Below are 23,293 nucleotides of genomic sequence, written 5' to 3'. Positions count from 1 at the left end.
CCAAGGAACTGGATGTCTTACTCTTATTCCCTATGAAACTTTGTAACGTTTCAGGTTAATTACCTTACATTGGAACTGAGGAAAGGTAGAAATGCAATAAGTTTTGAGCAAGTAAAAGAGAGAAGGAAGAACAAAACGGAAGGTCTGTGATAGGTAAGGGCGAGAGAGATTAAATGGCAAAAGGTTTCATGGTACAAAAAGCCAAAGGAAGTGGCAGTGTATAAGGTAAAGAAACAAAAGAAGTATTTAGATGAGGGACGAATAGCTCGATAGCAGCTGTCCATATGCAAAGCGAAAGAACAAAAAAAATATTGAATCAGCAAAAATCAAACACTAAACAAAATGGAGGCAGAGGTTATGATCTAAAATAACTGAAATCAATGCTGAATCCAGAATGCTGTAGAGTGCCAAGTCGAAAGATGAGGTGCTTTTCTTCGAGCTTGCGTTGAGCTCCGCTGGAACACTATAGCAGGCCAAGGACAGAAAGGTCAGAGTGGGGGCAAGGTGGAGAATTGAAATTACAAACAACAGGAATCTCAGGGTTATGTTTGCAGACTGAATGAAGTTGTTCCACCTTGGATAATGAAAAGGGAAGAGGTAAAAGGGCAGATGTTGTATCTCCTGCACTTGCAATGAAAAGTGCCACAGGAAAGAGGGGGTGCTGAGGACCAGAATGTTGTGGAAGCAGTCCCTTTGGAATACTGAAAGCGGAGGGCAGATGATGATGTGTTTGATGGTGGCATCATGCTGGATGTGGTGGAAATGGTGGAGGGTGACCATTCAATACAGAATCACGACCTTCACAACAGATAATCACAACACCTCCCCTGTCAGCAGGTTTAGTGATGGTGTTAGGGCTGGACCTGAGAGAACAGAGTGCTACCAGTTCAGAGGGTGAAAGGTTAAAGTGAGTAAAGAAATTGAGACAGCCGATGTCACGCCGACATTTCTCAATGAAAAGATCCAGAGGTAAGAGGTCATAAATGAATATTCACCCTGTCTCCCCTGCCCTCCGTTCTAGTCCAAATAATCCTTTCAAGTGAAACGGCAATTTATTTGTACTTCTTTCAATTTACCATGAGGTATTCACTGTTCACAATGTGGTCTCCTCTACATTGGAGACACTAAACACAGATTGGGTAACCACTTAGAGAACACTTCTGTTCAGTCCACAAGCTTGTACCTGAGCTTTCTGTTGTTTGTCATTTCAATTCTTCCCCCTTGCTCTCAACTCTGATCTTTCTGCCCTTGGCGTTCCAGTGTCCCAACGAACCTCAACATAAGCTTGAGGAACAGCACCTTGTCTTTCAACTTGGCACTCTACAGCCTTCTGGACTCAGCATTTAGTTCAACAATTTTAGATTATAACCTCTGTTGATTTTGAGTTTTTTCTTTTCCTGGTTCAATTTTTCTCATTTCTTTCTTTAGTCTTTCACTTTGCATTTGGACAGCTGCTATCCAGCCATTCACACCTCATCTAGGCACATCTTTTATTTCCTTACTTTACCCATTACCACGCTCTTTGGCTTTTGTGCCATGAAATATTTTGTCATTTAATCTCCCCCCTGCCATCAACCCTATTCAGATGTTCCCTTTTGTTCTTCCTCCCCCCTTTTCCCCTTTCACTTGCTCATAACCTATTAAATTTCTAACTTTCCTCGTCTCTGCTGAAAAGTCATCGGCCTGAAATGTCAACTCTGTTTCTCTCCATAGTTGCTGCCTGACCTGCAGTATTTTCAGCATTTTGTTTTTATAACCTGAATGGTTAGTCTGACATATTGCACCAAGCAACAATTGGGTGTTAGGTTTCACAAAACTCTGAATAACTGCCCCAATATACTTAATACCAAAATTGGGAGTTCTTTGAACATGCATTTGGCTTGCCATTTATTGCTAGTAGCAGATCAGATCTTTAAGGTAAAAAGTGAAAAACTTTACCTTTTTAGCTTGACAATATTCTTTTTCCATCACTTTTCCAAGTACCCAAGGTCTCCTAGAAGAACCTGGAACTAAAAGTAAAATCAATCATTTTCCACTGACTAAATCAGTAACTCTAAAGTCAGTTAGAGAACTATTTGTTCCCTGAAAAATCTCTTTAGAAAATTGTATTTTAAAAGTTTGGAGGATGAAAAGTATACCCCTAACTTCACCATTATATCAACATCACTGAAAATAGAGATATGTCAAAGATTTTCATCTTGCATTCTTCAGGACATTTTGCAAGAATACCAATATTGGGGGAAGGCAATAATTTATATTGAATGTGAAGAGAGTGCTGATTGGCTGGCAAGTGGACTCTGATTGGTAGAGGTGTTTGGAGAATGCATTTTATAAAGTGCCTGGCAGTTAACTGTCACTCACCACCAGTGGTGCATTCTCCATGTCAATGCCTCTACCAATCGGAATCCATTTTCCAACCACTCAGCATTCTCTTCATATACAGTACAAATTGTTGTCTGTTATGACACAGATGGTAAATGCTGAGCTGTTCAAATCCCAGAGGGAAACTTGAAACAACTGTCACAACTAATTTTCAATTTGTATAAGTTTCGAGATGCATTGAGTAGCAATAAGACCACCAAGTCTTATAGGTTTGTAAAAACTAGATTAAACATTTATTAAAAAGGGAAATGTTTTTTTAAAATACATACAGATCTACAAATTACTACTAACTTCTAAATCCCCTAATCAATCCAACTCCCAGTTACACTTTCGTTAAGGCAACAGTAAGACGCAGATTTTAAAAGACCCAGGCAAAGAAACAAGATACCCTGGACAAATCGAATTCAAAGTGAGTTCTCTTAACTTCAGTCCTTTGAAGACAGCAGCTTGAGGCATAGATGCTGAAGGCTTTTTCACACTTGTAAGATCTTAAAATGCCTACCCTCACACAGCCTTTGCTCCTTTGATACGTGTTTTCCCCTTTGAATGCAAATATCCATCGTTTCACTATGTCTTTGGACCTTACTTTCCTGATAATAAAACCCTCTCACAGCACTATGTTTTACCAATAATCTCTGGGAAAAATAAATGCTGTTTCTAAACGTCACCTGGCTAGGTGACACATTTCACCTCTCCTTTGAAAACAATCTAGTCTGGTTTATTTAAAAATGCAAATGTTCCCTTGACACCTATGTTTCTAAACTTCCCCATGTCTACCTAATTAACATTTCAAACCTAACTTCTCTTCCTACATCAAAGCACCCAGACTAGCTGCCTATAATTCAATTAAGTCTTACACACAGAGACACATATAGACACACACACATCCCACTATTACTCTATTTTAGAATAAGTTCCAATAATATTATGAGAATTATAATATCCTCCTGACAAGCCTATATTGGTATTCTTGTGAAGTTTTTTGATCAGTATGCTTCCAATTCAACAAGGAAGGAAGCAGGGCTGGCGCTAGTTCTGGGAAGGAAGTAATGGGGAATGAGGCATGGTTCAGTGAACATTTGGAAGCAGTGATCTTAATTTCATTAGATCTAGAACCGTTAAGGAAAAGGATCAGGTATAATCAAGCATAAAATTAGTTCACTGGCATATAACTTCAATGCTTTGAATAGGGACCAGGTGGTTTGGAATCATAAAATGGTGGGCAAAACAGCAATTGAACAATGGGAGGCCTTCAAAGCGGAGGTGGTTCAGGTATAAAAGACACATTTCCATTAGGGGGAAAAGGAGGAACATCCAAAGCTACAGGTTCCTGGATGACTAAAGGTTAGATAGAGGTTAAAATAAGGTACATAAAGGAAGCTTATGACAAATATATGGTCCATAATAGAGCCAAGCTGAACATAGAAAACAAAGAGGAGACCTAAAAATTGGAACAAAGGGTACAGATTAGTAGCTTGTTCTCCGTAATGAAAAACAAATAATAGTGAGGGTTGATGTTGTGTACATGGACTTCCAAAAGGCAATTAAAGAAATTTGAACTTGCAGTTAATAGATGAAAGGATGAAACAAAAAGATTTGACATTTTAAGACTTTTATTGTAACCAAGAACTAAACACTATCTTTGTAGGCAACTTATCCTTTAAACCACAAAATGGAACTTTCCCTTTTTCCTTTTAGCACAACTGAAAACACACTTCACGGATACACTTTAAGCTGTCCTTTAAGTAGACTTTCAATTATTCCGGAACCAGTCCAAGGAGATTCTTAGATCCTGTGGCTTACTTCTGTTTTTTTCTTTCTCAGCCTGGGAACTCTTAATCTCAGAACAGGGATGAGATTCATCCCCCCCAGAGATTCTTCCTCTAGCACAAGCTAGGCAAAATCTTCCAGGCTCCTTTTAACTCCTCATGAAATTGGTCTTTTTAATCTGAGTGCGAGCTCCAATCTGCATTCCTGCATGGTGATCCGTAGCATCTTGCTGTCTATGGCTGTTCTCCCTCTTCTGGACCCTGGCATACTAACCTTGTCAGTGAGTTTTCAGCAATATCTTGGAACCTTCCCCTCTCAAAGTCTATCTGTTTTCCAATGTGAATCACATCAGCCCTGTATCCATATAGAGATGCTGATTAGCTATCTTCGAGACCCAACTCTCTTTTACCTAGAGACTAAATGGACAGTTTAAAACACAGCTGTTTATAACCTCACATTTTCTACGCTTTTCTGGGACTTTGGAGACTCTGAGTCTATCTACTGTTAGTTTACAGGCTGCTGCCGTTGTCTCCAAGTGTAAACAGCTTGCATATTCTTCCCAGTAAAACAAATTGGCCCCCCTTTAATCTCTGACAATTAAAACACCCAGGCTTTATATAAGGCAGGCATCAGAACAGGTCACATGCCCCCCTTCATTTCACATTCAATTAAGGACATAACCCAAAACATAATGATCTTATAAATCTCAATTGTAACAAGCTAGCATAATAGGGAACCCAAAAGTCTGTTGTAAAAACAAAAAATAAAAAGGTTTCCAAAGGAAGAGTGGGGCTCATTGTTACTGAAAGGGAGGTAAATCTTTTGGAGGCAGGGGGCATGACTAGCTTAACACAGTTTTTACAATGTCTTCATGAAAGAAGAGGGTGCTGCTAATGCAGCAGTAAAGGAACAGTAGTGACACTGGACAGGATAAAAATAGATAAATTGAAAAGCAGTCCTCAAATTAAGTCAGCCACTCTAGATGGGATGTCTCATAGGCTGCTGAGGGTAATTAAGGGTGGAAATTGCAGAGGCCCTGGCCTCAATTTTTTAAATCCTCCTTGAATATGAGTAAACTGGATGATGCTACACCTTGTTCTTTTTCAAAAAGGGGAGAGGGATAAACCCAGTAACTAAAGGCCAGTCAGCCTAATGTCAGTTGTTGGGAAACTTTTAAAGACAACAATCCAGCACAAAATTCATAGATACTATGGAAAGTATGGGTTAATAGATGAAAGTCAGCATAGATTTGTTAAAGGCAAATTGTGTTCAAGTAACTTGATTGAGTTATTTGATGAAGTAATGGCAAGGGTTGATGTTGTGTATGTGGATTTCCAAAAGATGTTTGCAGAAGTACTACAGATTAGATTTATCAACATTAAAACCCATGGGATTAAAAGGGACAAATGGCAGCATAGATGCAAAATTGGTTAAGTGGGAGAAAACAGAGAGTTGAGATGAATGGTCATTTTTCAGGCCAGCAAAAGGTATACAGGGGTTGCTCTTAGGATTATTGGTCTTTTTGATATACATCAATGATGTAGACTTGGGTATACAGGCCATAATTTAAAAGATTTCAGTTGACACAACAGTTAAAAATATAGTGAATAACGAGGAGGATAGTAACAGACTTCAGGAGGGCATGGACAGATGGATGATAGGGCAGACACATGGCAGCTGAAATTTAATACAGAAGTGTGAAGTGATACATTTTGGCAGGAAGAATGAACATAGGTAACATACACTAAACATGCAATTTTAAAGGGGGCTAGAGAGTAACCTGGGAGCATATGTACATAAATCCTTGAAGGTGGTAGGACAAGTTGAGAAAGCTGTTAAAATAGTATATGGGTTCCTTAGTTTTATTAAAAAAACAATAGAAAATAAAAGCAAGGAAGTTATGCTAAACCTTTAAACACTGGTTAGACATCAGCTGGAGTATTGTGCCCGATTTTGAGCACTACTTTAGCAAGGATGTCAAAGCCTTAGTGATGGTGCAGAGGAGATATACTGGAATACTACCAGGAATGGGGAAGTTCAGTTATGTGGTGAGACTGGGGAAGTTGGATTTTTTTTCCTTGAAGCAGAGAAGGCTAAGAGATTTGATAGAGGCGTTCAAAATCATGAAGTGTTTTGATACAGTCAAGAGAGAGAATCTTCCAGTGAAGATTCAGTAAACAGAGAACACAGATTCAAGGTGATTGGCAAAAAACCCCAGAAGTAACGTGAGGTTGTTGCGATCTGGAAGCACTGAACGGTGGTAGGAGTATATTCAATGCTAACATTCAAGAAAGAGATGGATAGACACTTGAAGGAAAACAATCTGAGAGCTAAGGGGAAAGAGCAGGGATTGTTTCTAATAAGATAACTTTACACAAGAACCAGCACAAGCATGATGAGTGGATTGTTCTACCTCATTTTATGCTTAAGGTGCACCACATTTTCCACACTGCTACTAGTTCAAAACAATTATTAACAGGTAAATCACAGAATCACACAGTGCAGAAGAGGCCCTTCAGCCCATCGAGTCTGCACCGACACGTGAGAAACACCTGCCCTACCTACCTAATCCCATTTACCAGCACTTGACCCATAGCCTTGAATGTTATGACATGCCAAGTGCTCATCCAGGTACTTTTTAAAAGATGTGAGCCAACCCGCCTCCACCACCCTCCCAGGCAGCGCATTCCAGACCATCCCCACCCTCTGGGTAGAAAAGTTTTTCCTCACATCCCCCCTAAACCTCCTGACCCTCAGCTTGAACTTGTGTCCCCTCATGACTGACCCTTCAACTAAGGGGAACAGTTGCTCTCTATCCACCCTGTCCATGCCTCTCAATCTTGTACACCTCGACCAGATCGCCCCTCAGTCTTCTTTGCTCCAACGAAAACAACCCAAGTCTATGCAACCTCTCTTCATAACTTAAATGTTTCATCTCAGGCAACATCCTAGTGAATCTCCTCTGCACCCCCTCCAGTGCAATCACATCCTTCCTATAATTTGGCAACCAGAACTGCACACACTGCTCCAGCTGTGGCCTCACCAAGGTTCCATACAACTCCAACACGATCACCCTACTTTTGTAATCTATGCCTCGATTAATAAACGCAAGTGTCTCATATGCCTTTTTCATCACCCCGCTAACATGCCCTTCCGCCTTCAGAGATCTATGGACACACATGCCAAGGTCCCTTTGTTCCTCAGAACTTCCTAGTGTCATGCCATTCATTGAATACTTCCTTGTCAAATTATTCCTTCCAAATTGTATCACCTCACACTTTTCAAGGTTAAATTCCATCTGCCACTATCTGACCATTTGGCCATTCTGTCTATATCTTCCTGTAGCCCAAGACACTCAACCTCACTGTTAACCACCCGGCCAATCTTTGTGTCATCCTCAAACTTACTAATCCTACCCCCCACATAGTCATCTGTGTCGTTGAAATAAATGACAAATAATAGGGGATCGGGCACAGATCCCTGTGGGACGCCACTGGACACGGGCTTCCAGTTACTAAAGCAGCCTCTGTCATCACCCCCTGTCTCCTACAACAAAGCCAATTTTGAATCCACCTTATCAAGTTACCCTGTATCCCAAGTGCATTTGCCTTCTTTATAAGTGTCCCATGTGGGACCTTGTCAAAGGCTTTGCTGAAATCGATATAAACTACATCAACTGCACTGCCCTCATCTACACACCTGGTCACCTCCTCAAAAAATTCAATCAAATTTGTTAGGCATGACCTCCCCCCGCCAAAGCCATGCTGACTAAATAGATTCCCTCCTTCAGAATTTTTCCAATAGTTTCCCTACCACTGACGTGAGACTCGCTGGTCTGTAGTTCCCTGGCTTATCTCTACAACCATTCTTAAATAGCGGAACCACATTAGCTGTTCTCCAGTCCTCTGGCACCTCCCCCGTGGCCAGAGAGGAATTAAAAATTTGGGTCAGAGCCCCTGCAATCTCCTCCTTTGACTCCCTCAGCAGTCTGGGACACAAATCATCCGGACCTGGAGATTTGTCCACTTTAAAGCCTGCCAACATTTCCAATACCTTGTCACTCCCTATATCAATTTGCTCAAGAACCTCGCAGTCCCTCTCCCCGAGTTCCATACCTTCATCCTCATTCTCTTGGGTGAAGACGGATGTGAAGGAGTTAGTGATCATATAAATCAAGAACAAAATTAGACTACATAATTATCATCTGAATTCCAAGTTACTGGCTCGCAATTTACAAAAATAAGATTTTAGTAAATTAATAAAGTTTATCACTAACATGTGTTTATATTTTCTGGAGTGACATTTTCAAAGATTTAAAAAACTGAAATGTACTTGAAAGACCATATAGGCTAATCTATTGCTATGTGGTGCAAATTCTGCATACATCTATCATGAAACTCTATCTAGTCACATTGTGCAACTGTACATCTTACAAATATATATTTCACCGTCTTGCACACAAATATATATTTCGTATCTATATAAATAAATCTATATAAATAAGTATAGATACATATGCACACACAAACAGCCCTTACCACTTAAGATCACCTGATTCAGAACAACCTTTTCTACTAAAATGAGTAAAACCTGCCAACTTACTTTTACAAGAAAAACATGGTTAAATTAAAAAGTGTATTTTGTTTCCTTCATCTGAAATATTCCCACAAAGTAGTGATAAATCAGCATTAATGATTGGAATAAAACACTCCTTCAAACTATATTGGCCAGGTGGTGATTAGATCTGGACTACTTCTCAAGTTACAGTATTAGTAGCTACTTTTTTGACAAGAATGTTTATTGTAGCATTCTGGGTTATTCTTTATGTAAGCCTTTAAGATACAATTCTACACCCACTCTTCACTTTTCATTATACCTCTGTATTCCCCAAATGCTGGGGATTTATTGGCTTAGAAAAGTATTTCATACATTTGTTGTGAAGTGTCACTGCAGCTTCTTGACTAACATAAATTATTTCTTTGAAAGACCTTTAGAGGTAGAAAATAGCAATGAAATCCAGAGCACTTAAAGTTATGCACTTTAAATATATTTAATAAACTAATGGAGATGTGAATAATATCAAATATTAAACTACTGTATATGCCTCATTTGAGCAAGGTCCATTAAGAATTATAAAATCAAGATGTAGCTTAGGAGCTGCAAAGAATTGAGCATCACTGAAAACAATGGAGATCAAATCTTACATATCTTTTATGAACTGACAATTTTAATTTCTAATAAAACTTGGATTCATTTGGAAAAGTAGAGGGAAAAAGACTGGATTAAGGTTTTTTTTTGAAAAAAGTACCATAAAAGGTTTTCAACGACTTTTTACAGGAGAATAATATTTGATATGAAACAGGGGACTCAATATTTGTCTGAAAAGGTGCTACTTTTATTTTAAGAATAATGCTTGTCCTATGGCTTTGCAGATAAATTTATATTAAAACAAGCACGGAAATTACAAATAATGTTTTCCATTGGATCTCTGAGTGTCACAGCTGCATATATATGTCACCTATCATATAAGCCCAAACTAAACTAATTTATTTTGGGACTCATTTCACAATACAAGTTAACAGCTGCACAGTAATTCATGTATCAAATTACTTCCCAACTGATCTCAAGAGGCTATGGAGTTTCTTGCCAGGAGAACAATTGTCAAAATGTGTCCAGAATGGACTGGACACTGCACCAGGTTTGCCAAGGCGAAGTTACACTCAAGTTTTCTCACAAGCTCCTTTGCTTAAGCCCAACCTAAAATCTCCAAGGAACCACAACTGATGGCTAGAATAGATCATTTCTCTAGCATCGCAGCGAGAGTGGGATTGTCAGAAATCAGCTGTTCTTTCACTAATTTAATACACTTGGCCCTACTTTTTAAATTTGGTTCAACTGACTACTTTCTGCTCTTCAATTTCAGTGCAAATACCAAACCAGAATACCAAACAACTACCACATACAATTATACACAGTACTATCAACATTATTAACAATATTACTCTCAGTGGGGGTATGATCCCTTTGCCAGTTATGGGTACCCGTAGTATGGTGTCACTGAGGCACCAGCAATAACCTCTTCCCTAATCACAGAAATGACGCAACAGTCTGAATTTCAGCAAATATCCACAATTACTGGAGAAACTGACGAGGAGCCTTTGGAAGATCCAGATCCAAAGTTGAGGTCAAGAGCAGAGTTCCCCTGGCGGAATCCAAACTGAGCATCAGTGAGCCGGTTATTGCTGAGTAACTGTCACCTGATAGTGCACTTGGTGACACTGTTAGTGACACTTTCTAATCACTTTGCTGATGAATGAGCATAGATTGATGGGATGGTAATTGGCTGTATTGGATTTGCCTGGCTCTCTGTGGACGGGACGTGCCCAGGCAATTTTCTACATTGCCGAGTAGACGCCTATGTTGCAGCTGTGTTAGTTCAGACTATTTTCTTCTCAAATTCTGGAAATGATAACAGGGGATTCTTTTTTTCTGTGTTATCTGCTATAACTAATCTGATTTCAAAGGAACTGAAAGAGGTTTAGGCAATCCATCCTTAGTCCAATACAAACAGGGATTTAATACTTAAACTAAAAAGTGCACTGGAACAGATTAAAACTATATAAATTACTATGGCATATAACTCTCTTTTGTTCAAATTTGAAGTACAAGCAACAACAGTTACTTCTGGCAGTAGATCTGAATTGATAGGGTGATTCCAACTACCATAATTATTGATTTTGAATAAAGACATCATTTTGAAACAAGAGTCTATAACTTCAAAATATAACTCTTCAGTTAGAATATTTGTTCTACACAGGGAGTAATACAGTTTGCTGGTAAGATGCAACTCTTCAGGTAAATTGCTGCTTTCCAATGAATACTGTTATGAAATACAAACTTACCTTAATGTGGAGCGCAGAGGTTGGGAACTCCAAATCCCAAAAGTCTTCAGATTGCTCACACACTTGCAGGCTGGGAGCGGGCTGCAAATGCGTAGTTCTGCATGTGTGCACGCTCTGGGCCTAGGACAGGCTCCACATGCTTGTGTATAAAGAAAAAAAGAGGGCACCAAAAACACCCAGGTCAGGTGACTGCGTGCAGAGTGCCATAGCCGGCAAGCAACTCAGGGAGGGGAACAGGAACAGGGGGCAGGGAGAGGTCCCAACAGGAAGTCCCAGGTAACGGACAAAGACGGGGGACAGGAATGCATCCCAATTAAGTTGTGGAAAAAGAGAGGAGCAGAGAAACCGGCTCCAAATTAGAGAAAGGGCTACAGGCAGCAGACTTTAAGTAAAGAAGGCTCAAGAGAAGCCCTGGTAATTTCTGCGGGCTGTTGGGGTAGTAGTGTTCTGCTTGGCACAGCCGAAGAGCTGAAACTGTGCTTGTAGGTTGATGTTTGTGTACACTCAGGAATCCAGGGGGACAGAATCTTGGGAGACGAGATTGAAGCCCTGTGAGGTGAGCCGTCGCTGAAGCTGTCTGAATTGGAGTGGCTTTTGGAGAGAATTCCAAGGCGAGATTTTTGAAGGTGAAGACTGGAAACTCTTATGAAAGAGATGGAGTTTCAGTGAGATTGGTTGGTTCAATGTTACTAACGCTTGGGCAGTTGTTGCGAAATCCATGTATCTTTGTCGACAACCATTGGCTTGTTAATTCACACATACCTCATACTTACCCTGAATGTTAGAGTAGATATTGTAAATTGTTTTATCTTTCTGACCTTGTATAATAAAGTTTGTTTTTGTTTGTTCAAAACTCATGGAATCATGTGACTTTAATATATTAGCAAGTTTCTTGAATCCCAAACTTTATGTACTTTAAATAAAAATGTTATCACCTAACTGGATCCTGCCAACAACTTGGGAGTCTGGCCAAGGATCATAACAATATGCTCTGCAGAACACAGGAACACAAGAAATAGCAGGAGTAAACCACATGACCCATCCAGCCTGCTCCGCCATTCAATACGATCATGGCTGATCATTGGTTTTAACCCCACTTCCTTGCCCACTCCCCATATCTGTTGATTCCCCAAAGCACCAAAAATCTGTCCATCCCAGCCTTAAATATATTCAATGATGGAGCATCCACAACGCTCTGGGGTAGAGAATTCTGAAGATTCACAACCTGGTGAAGCAAGTTCTCTTTATCTGAGTCCTAAATGATCGGCCCCTTATCCTGAGACGGTACCACCGTGTTTTAGATTCCCCAACCAGTGGAAACAATCTCTCAGTGTCCACTCCATCAAGCCCCTTCAGAATCTTGCACATTTCAATGAGACTGCATCTCATTCTTAACTCCAGAGAATATGGCACAATTTACTTTGCCTCTCATCATAGGACAACCCTCTCAACTCAGAGGCAGAATTTGAACATGGTAAGACAATATGCACAAATGTGATGCAGCCAAACCAGGGAGGGGGTGGGGGAAAGACAGCATATTCGCACATTGGTCCTACTGCAGAGAACTCAAATGATGATTTCAATGGATCAGCTACAGAACAAGGCTGACAGGCATACAGGCTAAAATGCTTTGTGCATTGGGAAGCCTGCCAGAAAGTCTGCGTACAAGGTCAAGGAGAAGGAAGTCCAGCACTAACTTGGCACAGAGCGTTGCGTAGAGTTTAGAGCCCACTCTTCTCCGTATAAATTGTATGGCTTGTTGTAGAACCACCACCATGGAGCATCTGATGACCAGCTTCCATTATAGCACAAGGAGCAGCCACAACATTCGGGCAGCATTAGCACTATGATCCTGATACCAATACTCAGAGGCTTCAGGGTGTCACAGCAGTTCAACAATCTCTTCTCCAACAGATTATGAGGATTGCTGGCTGAGGCGGCACCCTGGGAGAGTTGCGGTGACTCCATCAAGCATAAACTTGCTGCCTTCTCTCTGGGCGACAGCATTTGTCCTCCCATTCTGGTCAGTTTGCCAATGCCTTTGCTGTGCCTGTCAGTCAGCCCAGACTGCTACTGTCCATGCAGTCTGAAGCTGGGTCTTCTAGACACAGAGCTGCTCAAGATCATTCTTGAAGACCATCTAGTGTCCTCTACTGTAAATCAGCAGTCTTTCAACAGGTAAGTTGCCGGGTTCACCTAGGGCAAATAAAGGCACAGGGGCAAGACTGGCACTGAGGATATGTTAAGGGTGATCAGCTTATTTTTGTATGCAGCATGTCATAATTTCATTTATAAACTTGCATTCAAATGTGTATTTTGTATTGGCTTTTATTTTTGCCTTTTAGTCAAAAGATGATGTGATAGTCAGTGACAGATTTAAGGCAAGGAGTATGGGACTGCTGATGAATGGGGATTCATGGTATCGCCACTGAAATAGTTTGTCATGCACAGGCTAGACAGGAGATTTTTAGGTTACAGCTTCCATTCCTTTTCTGTCTCCTGCTCCTCAGCTCTTGCCTGATAGTTGGTTGGAAGGGCTTTTCCATGATGGTACGGTTGTGTAATATGTAGCTTACCTTGACAAATTTTGCAATATTCTTAGTCAAGTACTGCAGGGTTCCTTTAGAGTCATTTAGGCAGCAGAATTGTTGCTTTAAGATTTAAAAAAAATCATTCATGGGGCATTGACATTGCTGGCTAGGCCAACATTTATTGCCCGTCCCTAATTGCCTTTGAGGTGGTGGTGGTAAGCTGTCTTCTTGAACTGCTGCAGTCCATGCGGCTCAGGTCTATCCACAGTGCTGTTAGGGAGGGAGTTTTAGGATTTTGACTCAATGACAGTGAAGGAACGGCGATTTATTTCAAGTCAGGATAGTGAGTGGCTTGGAGGGGAACTTACAGGTGGTGGTGTTCTCATCTGTCTGCTGCCCTTGTCCTTTTAGATGGTAGTGGTAGGTGCTGTCTAAGGAGGCTTGGTGAGTTCCTGCGATGCATCTTATAGGTGGTACATACTGCTGCCACTGTGCATCTGTGTTGGAGTGAGTGAATGTTTGTGGATGGGGGTTCAATCAAATGGGCTGCTTTGTCCTGGATAGTGTCAGGCTTCTTGAGTGTTGTGGGAGCTGCACTCATCCAGGCAAGTGGAGAGTTTTCCATCACAATCCTGACTTATGCCTTGTGGATGGTGGACAGATTTTGGGGAGTCAGGAGATGAATTACTCGACACAGGATTCCTAGCCTCTGACCTCCTCTTGTAGTCACAGTATTTATGCGGCTAGTCCAGTTCAGCTTCTGGTCATTGGCAACCTCCAAGTTGTTAATAGTGGGGGATGCAGATATGGTAATACCACTGAACAACAAGTGGCAATGGTTAGATTCTCTCTTGTTGGAGATTGTCATTGCCTGGCACTTGTGTGGCACGAATGTTACTTGCCTGGATATTGTCAAGGTCTTCTTGTATTTGGGCATGGACTGCTTCAGTACCTGAGGAGTCGCAAATGGTGAGCATTGCACAATCATCAGTGACCATCCTCACTTCTGACCTTATGGCGGAAGCGAGGTCATTGATGACGCAGCTGAAGATGGTTAGGCCAAGGACACTACCCTGAGGAACTCCTACAGTGATGTCCTGCAACTGAGATGATTGGCTGCCAACAACCACACCTATCTTCCTTTGTGTCAGGTATGACTCCAACCAACGGAGAGTTTTCCCTTGATTCCCACTGACCCCAGTTTTGCTAGGGCTCCTTGATGCCACACTTGGTCAAATGCTGCCTTGCTGTCAAGGGCAGTCACTCTCACCTCACCTTGGGAGTTCAACTCTTTAATCCATGTTTTAATCAAGGCTGTAATGAGATCAGGAGCTGAGTAGCCCTGGGGGAACCCAAACTCAGGTTATTGCTAAGCAAATGCTGCTTAATGGCCCCTTCCATCATTTTACTGATGATCGAGGGGTAGACTGATGGGACGGTAATTGGCCAAGTTGGATATGCCCTGCTTTTTGTGTACAGGAAATACCTGGGCAACTTTCCACATTGCCAGGTAGATGCCAGTGCTGTAGCTGTACTGGAGCAGCTTGGCTAGGGACACAGCAAGTTCTGGATCACAAGTCTTCAGTACTATTGTCAGGGCCTTTGCAGTATCCAGTGCATTCAGCTGTTTCTTGATATCACATGGAGTGAATCGGATTAGCTGAAGTCTGGCATCTGTGATGCTAGGGATCTCCGGAAGAGGCAGAGATGGATCATCCACTCAGCACTTCTCACTGAAGATTCTTGCAAATGCTTCAGCCGTATCTTTTGCACTGGGCTCCCCCATCACTGAGGATGGGGATATTTGTGGTGCTTCCTCCTCCAGTGAACTGTTTAAACCATCCACCATCATTTACAACTGGATGTGGTAGGACTGCAGAGGTTGGATCTGATCCGTTGATTGTGGGATCGCTTAGCCCTGTCTATCACTTGTTGCTTATGCTTTTGGTACGTAAGTCATCCTATGTTGTAGTTTCACCAGGTTGATACTTCATTTTTAGCTATGCCTGGTGCTGCTCCTGGCATGCCCTCCTGCACTCTTCATTGAACCAGGGTTGATCTCCTGGCTTGGTGGTAATGATAGAGTAGGGGATATGCCATACCAAGAGGTTACAGATTGTGGGTGAGTACAATTCTGCTGCTGATGGCCCACAGTGGCTCATGGTTGCTAGTCTCGAGTTGCTAGATCTGTTCGAAATCTATCCCATTTGGCATGGTGGTAGTGTCACACAGCACAATGGAGGGTATCCTCAATGTGAAGATGGGACTTTGTCTCCAAAAGGATTGTGCTGTGGTCACTCCTACCAATACTGTCATGGACAGATGCATCTGTGGCAGGCAGGATGGGGAGGATTAGATCAAGTGCGTTTTTCCCTCTTGCTGGTTCCCTCACCACCAGCTGCAGACCCAGTCTAGCAACTATGTCCTTGAAGACTCAGCCAGCTCGGTCTGTAGTGCTATTACCGAGCCACTCTTGGTGATGGTCATTGAAGTCTCCCACCCAGAGTACGTTCTGCAGCCTTGCCACCCAGTGCTTCCTCCAAGTGGTGTTCAACGTGAAGGAGTACTGATTCATAAGCTGGGGGGGCACACAACGTGGTAATCAGTGGGAGTTTTCCTTGCCCATGTTTGACCTGATGCCATGAGATTTCATAGGATCTGGAGTCGATGCTGAGGTCTCCCAAGGCAACTCCCTCCTGACTGTAAACCACTGTGCCATCACCTCTAGTGGGTCTGTCCTTCCAGTAGGATAGGAGATACCCAGGTATGGTGATGGTAGTGTCTTGGTATGATTCCATGAGTATGACTATGTCAAGCTATTGCTTGACTAGTCTGAGAGGGCTCTTCCAATATTGGCACTAGCCCCCAAATGTTAGTAAGCGCAACTTTGCAGGGCTGACAGGGCTGACTCTGCTGGTGTCATTTCAGGTGCCTAGGTTGATGCCTGGTGGTTTGTCCAGTTTCATTCCTTTTTCTAGCTGCTTTTGCTATGACTGAGTGGTTTGCTCAGCCATTTCAAAGGGCATTTAAGAATCAACCACATTGCTGTGGATCTGGAGTCAGGCCAACTAAAAACAGCTGATTTCCTTCCCTAAAGGACATTATTGAATTAGATGGGTTTTTACGACAATCAACAATAGTTTAATTCCAGATTTTTATTGAATTCAAATTTCACCATCTCCCATGTCCCCAGAGCGTTACCCTGGGTCTCTGGATTACTCATCCAGTGACAGTACCACTATGTCAAAACCTTCCCTAACTTTTTATTAAAAGGGTTTTTGAGGAAGTAACAGGCAAAGTGGGTAAAGGGGAATCTGATAAAATGCCACATCAAAGGTTCCTACACAAAATAAGGGAGTTCATGGTGTAGAGGGTAACATATTAGCATAGATAAAGAATTGGTTAGCTAACAGGAAACAGAGAGTAGGGATAAATAGGTATTTTTCAGGTTGGCAGGCTGTAACTGGTGGGTGTGCCACAGGCATCATAGTTTTGGCATCTCAATTATTTACAATCTATATGAATGCTTTGAATGAAGGGACTGAATGTATGGCTGCTAAATTTGCAGATGAAACCAAGACAGGCAGGATAGTAAGCTGCCACGAGGAGGTAGAGTCTACAAATGGATGTAGATAGGTTAAATGACTGGACAAAAATCTGGAAGATGGAGTATAATTTGGGAAAATGTGAACTTGTCCACTTTGGCAGGAACAATAGAAATGTAGTATACTATTTAAATGGAGAGAGATTGCAGAGCTCAGCAGTACAGAGGAATCTGGGTGTCCTGGCACATGAATCACAAAAAGGTAGTACGCAGATATAGCAAATGATTAAGAAGGCAAATGGAGTGTCAATGCTAATTGAAGGGGAATGGAATATAAAAGTATGAGAGTTTTTCTGCAGCTGCACGGGGCCTTGGTGAGACCAGATTTGGAGTATTGTGTACAGTTTCTGTCTCCTTATTTGAAAACTGATCTAATTGCATTGGAAGCAGTTCAGAGAAGGTTCACTCAATTCATTCCTTGGATGAAGGGCTTATCTTATGGAGAAAGATTTTGAACAGGTTAGGCCTATACCCATTGGAGTTTAGAAGAATGAGAGGTGATCTTATTGAAAGATGTAAAATCCTGAGGGGACTTAACGGGGTGGATAGCGGGTGGATATTTCCTCTTGGGGGAGAGACTAAAACTAGGGAACATAAACGGTCTCCCTTTCAAGACGGAGGTGATTTTTTTTTTTCCTGAGGGTCGTTATGGAGGCTGGTCATTGAGATTATTCAAGGCTGGGCTAGACAGGTTTTTGACAGGCAAGGGAGGCAAAGATTTTGGGGGGCAGGTAGGGAGGTGGAGTTGAGACCACAATCAGATCAGTCATGATCTTATCAACTGACAGAGCAGGCTCAAAAATCCGAATGGCCTATTCCTTTTAAGTCTTATGTTCCTAGGACTGATGACCAAATGTTCGATCAACAAAATGGTGCAGCTCAAATTTTTTGCACTGTGGCTCAGTAGGTAGCACTCTCGTCTTGTGCGTTAGAAGGTTGCAGGTTCACATTCCTCTCCAGGATTAGAGCAGAAAATCAAAGCTAGTGCAGTAATTGTGTAGATTACCATGCCACGATATCGAACAAGAGCAAGGGAGTTAGCCATGGTGTCCTGGCCAATACTTATCCCTCAATTAACATCACAAAAGCAGATCATCTGGTCATTATAACATTGCTGTTTGTGGGAGTTTGTGTGCAAATTAGTTACTGTGTTTTCTATGTTACAACAATAACTACACTTCAAAAAATAATTCATTGGCTGTAAAGTGCTTTGAGACATCCAGTGGTCATGAGAAACACTATATAAGTATGAGCCTTTCTTTTCAATGTTGCCCTTTGTTATTTCTGCTCTTCTCATTAAATTTTTCAATATCCAGAATCACAAAATTGTTACAGTGCAGATGGAGGCCACTTGGCTCACCATGTCTGTGCCGGCTCTCCGAATCAGCAGTGTCATTCCCCTGCCTTCTCCCCAGATCCCTGCTCATTTTTCTTTTTGGGCTAATAATCCAATTCTCTTTTGAATGCCTTGACTGGGGAAACTGCTTCCACCACACATCAGGCAGCACATTCCAGATCCTAACTGCTTGCTGCGTAAAAATAGTTTCTCCTCATGTCTATTCATTCTGTCTACCAACCTTATGCTTTTTTAAGAGCGCTTGAATCTCTTGATCTCAAAGTCACTTTCTTTCTCTTCTGATATTTCCTGCCTCGACGTCAATGGTTTTTTAAATCAATTCTGCTGTCCCCACCACTGCCACATTAGTTTAAATATTTCACACTAACCCTCCCCATAACTGTATTGCTGTTACTTTGGCTCAGGCAAAATATTTATTCTGCTTCGTTTCAGACAAGATATCCCATTCAGCTACAATTTCTCAAATCGTTGATACTTTCTCCTTTAAATATTGTACCGTTGCCAGTCACCAAAATTAAAAACAGGTAATTAATGAACTGGCTTTTTTGGTCAACAATGAAACAAAAGACACATACCGCTGACCATGAATTAAATCCCGCTGACAGATCAGGTGATTTGTTACAGCAGTACTGCAACTGTTTGCAGTGTTCTTTACTGGGCATTCACAGCATGGAGCTGAAGTGGTATCATCAAGCTGTCCACACATCTAAACACCTTAAAGGAGTAGTTAGAAGGGTGTCCGGTTCTACAGAATACTCGCTCTACAGGGCACTAAAGCCAGGGAATTTGATGAATGAGAGAATTTCAATCGTTTTAAGGATGGATCTCTTTATAAAATTTAGTTAAGTTCTTTGCATTTAGCGTTTAATTTTAACTTTAACATGGGCAGCTGAGACCTGCTGCTTGTAATTCCTGTGCCACGTGGGGACTTTAGGACAAGTCATTATCTTGGACAACATGCATGAGAAGCGTCTCGAGCTGTTGAGCTCGACGTTTCCAAGCTTGAGGAGCAGCTGGAGTCACTGCAAAGTATCAGAGTTTCCAGGAAGTGGCCATCCCACAGGCAGATTGTGTTTAAGTTAGTAGATGGGTGGCCTTCCAGAAATGTAGGAAGGGACAGGAAGTGCAGGAATCTTCTGGTTGTATGTTACTCTCAAACTTAGTGCTGGAAACTATTGGGAATGATGCCACCTTGAAGGAGTGCAGTCCAGGCGAAGGCACCAATGGCACATGGGTGGAAGAGAGCAGGGTGGCAGTATAGAAATGCAGCTGTTTCGGAGATTCCGGGGACAGACAGGAATTTCTGTTACTGTTATTGTGGTTCAGCTTGGTGTGCTGGATCCTTGGTGCCAGAGTAAAGAAAATCACAAAACGTGCAGGATGTTCTTCAGGGGTAAGGGAGTAAGTCAGGAGTTGACAGAGAGGGTAGGTATTGAGGTTCTACAGTCAAACGTTTAGGAGCTAGAAAGGAAGTTAATAAGTAGGGCCTCAAATGCAATCTCTGGATTACTTTTACTGCCAGATGCCAGGGAGATTAGAAATGAGAAGATAGCAAGGATCAATGTGTGGCTTGAAAATGTGCAGGAGGGAGGGCTTCAGATTCTTGTGACGTTGGGACCAGTTGTGGCATAGAATGCACCTCTTGAAGAGGGACGGATGCACCTCAGCAGGACTGGGACCAGTGTCTCTGCAGGGAGATTTACCAGTGTAGTTGCGGAGGATTTAAACTAAATTGACAGGGGGTGGGCACCAGCATATAAAAGTAAAGAGGAATAATGTGCAAAAAGGAGCGAGTGCTGGGTGGTACTAAAGGAGGAAGTAGCACCATATTAGATAGGAGCAGACTAAGGAGGACTGCAAGGAATACAAAGAGAGGTTTAGAATGCATGCAGGTATGCAAGCAAAGCGTGGTAAATAAGGTTGGTGTGCTACAAATGTAAATTTGCAGGTGGGAATATAGCTTAGCGGTAATAATGGAAAAGTGACTTAAAAATGGAGAGGACCAGGTGCTTAATCTTCACAGATACAAAGTGTTCAAAAAAGATAGGGAGAGGAACAGGTGAGGTGGCAGTACTATTAGGGAAGACATTGTAATGTTGGAAAGAGAGGATATCCTTAAGATGGCACGGCGAGAATCCATTTGGTTAGAGTTGAGAAACAAAGTGGGTATGATCATGCTACTGAGGATATTCTATTGGCCTCCAAATAGTGATAAAGAGAGAAGTAAATCTGCAGGGAAATCAGATGTGCAAGGACTAGAGTGGAGGTGATATTGGAAGACTTTAATTGCCCAAATATCAGTTGGGATAATGTTAGAGTAAAGGGAATAGAAGGGGATAAATTTCTGAAATGTGTTCGAGAATTTCCTAGACCAGTATGTTCCGAGTTCAACTAGGAAGGAGGCATTGCTGGATCTGGTGCTGCGCCATGAGGTGGGCCAAGTGGGTTAAGTGCCTGTGGAAGAAGACTTGAGTAAGAGTGATCATCATACGGTTTAGTGATGAAGAAAAGCAAAGAACAATCTAAAATAAACTTCCAAATTGGAAGAGGGCTATTCTCAATGGGACAAGACAGCATAATGGAACAATGGGTCATCTATAAGGAAGAGCTGTTTTGGGTACAGTCTAGATACATTCCAACAAGGAGGGAGAAGCAAGAGGACCAAAGCCAGGGCTCCTTGGATGACAAGGTAGATGGAGAATATGGTGAAACAAAAAAAGATGTATTATGCATGCTAGATGAATTCTACAACGAGAACCAGGACAAATACAATAAGTGTGAGTACAGTAAGAAAAGTGAAGAGGGAAATAAGACTGGTAAACACAGAATAAGAACAGAATGGCTGTTAATATATAAGATAACCTAAAAATCTTCTACTGACATGTAATTCGGGAGCGGGTAGTAACAAATGAGGTGAAGCCAATTGGTGACAAAGATATATGCTTAGAGGCACAGATCAAGGCTAGAATGCTTGAGTACTTTCTATCAGTCTTTACTAAGGAAGAGGCTGCTGATAAAATATTGGTAGAAGCAGAGATGGTAGAGGCAATGGATGGCGTGAAAACTGAAAGGGAGGATGTACTGGAAAGGCTGGATGTGCTTAGACTGGGTAAGTCATCTGGTCTGGACAGCTTGCAACCCAGGTTGCTAAAGGGAAGTGGGAGTGGAGAGAGTGGAAGGGCTTACCATAATCTTCCAATCTCCCCTAGGCATGGGGGAGGTGCCACAGGATTGGACAGTGGCAATCTGACACCCATGTTCAAGAAAGGGTGCAAGGACATCCACAGTAACTACATTAATGGCACTTGGAGAGGTTTGAGTTAATTAACGAAAGCCAGTATTGTGTTTGACTAATCTAATCAAATTTTTTGATGAAGTAACAGAGAACATTGATGAAGGGAATGTAGTGGATTTTAAGAAAGCATTTGACAAAGTATTAACAAAATTGACACTCAATAGGAGAGTTGGTGTCAGCTTGGATAAAAAATTGGCTTAAGGACAGAAAACAGCCAGTCATGGTAAATAAAAATAAAGTGCTGGAAATACTCAGCAGGTCTGACAGCATTTGTTCTTAAAGAAGTCATATTCGCCTTGACGTCAATTCTGTTTCTCTCTGTTGCCAGACCTGCTGAGTATTTCCAGCACTTTGTTTTTATTTCAGATTTCCAGCATTCGCAGTATTTTGCTTTACTTTTGGTCATGGTAAATGGTTGTTTCTCAGACTGCAGCATGGCAGACGACGGTATTCCCCAACGGACCCAGCTAGGACCACTGCTTTTTAATATGTATTAATAACTTGGATATTAGAAGACGGGTTAAAATTTCAATTTGTCTGTGATACAAAACTTGGACTTGTGGTGGTGAGGGTGCTATCAATCAACCGCAACAGAACATAGGCTAGCAGAATGGGAAGACAAGCGGCAGATGGAATTTAATGGAGATGAGGTGATGTATTTTGGCAAAAGGGATAGGGAGAGACAATGTAGACTTGTTGATACAGTTTTAAAGAGTTTGCAGGGATGGAGCGGCCTCAGGGTTCATGTGCATACATCTTTGAAGGTGGTTGGACATATTGAGAGAGTAGTTAGCAAATCATGTGTGATCTTGAGCTTTATAAACAGAGGCATGAGTACCAAAGCAGAGAAGTTATGCTGAACCTCTGGTTAGGCCACAACTATAGTGCTGCAACCTGTTTTGGTCACTACAATTTAGGAAGGATGTGAAGGTCCTGGAGAGGGTGTAGAGGAGATTCACCAGAATAGCTCTAGGTATGAAGAACTTTTTCTGTCCCATAATGACTGATTTTCAAAGATCCCCAAACAGGAAATTAAAAACATTAAAACACAATCACTTTTTCTTTGAAAATAGAACAAATTAAAGATTGGGACATACACATGGGATGGTGGTGTACTGTGACTGCAACACGTGGGAATCGGTGGAAGCACTGCAATCCTGGACAACCATATCTGCAGAAAGTGTCCTCGGGTTAGGCAACTTTGGTTGAGAGTTGTTGAGCTGGAGTCTGAGTTGCGGGCATTAAGGAGTGAGAGAGTTACCTGGATCTTTAGTTCCAGGAGGCAATCATACCCCTTAGGTTAGGCAGAATTTTAGAGTCGGCCAATGATCAGGGACAGGGGGGTGGGACTGCATGTCAGGCAGGTCGGAGAACCAGCAAGTAATGATGGCCCCTGACTTTGTCCAACATGTATGAGGTGCTTGCTACCTGTGCGGATAAGAAGGACTGCAA

At 41.8% G+C, this 23,293-nt stretch overlaps 1 protein-coding gene across 2 annotated transcripts in view; it reads right to left on the bottom strand.

Moving 5' to 3' along the window:
* The window catches only part of rb1cc1 (RB1-inducible coiled-coil 1), a 195,511-nt gene that overhangs the window by 5,362 nt on the left and 166,856 nt on the right, over positions 1 to 23,293 (bottom strand). For both annotated transcript variants that reach the window (XM_078540524.1, XM_078540525.1), the window contains one exon: positions 1,939 to 2,009. In XM_078540524.1, coding sequence (XP_078396650.1) covers positions 1,939 to 2,009 — 71 coding nt within the window. The remainder of the gene's footprint in view (positions 1 to 1,938; positions 2,010 to 23,293) is intronic.

Source organism: Cetorhinus maximus, chromosome 4, assembly GCF_964194155.1.
Source record: "Cetorhinus maximus chromosome 4, sCetMax3.hap1.1, whole genome shotgun sequence".
In the NCBI taxonomy this organism is placed as follows: domain Eukaryota; kingdom Metazoa; phylum Chordata; class Chondrichthyes; order Lamniformes; family Cetorhinidae; genus Cetorhinus; species Cetorhinus maximus.
This window is presented reverse-complemented; position numbering and strand designations above follow the sequence as displayed.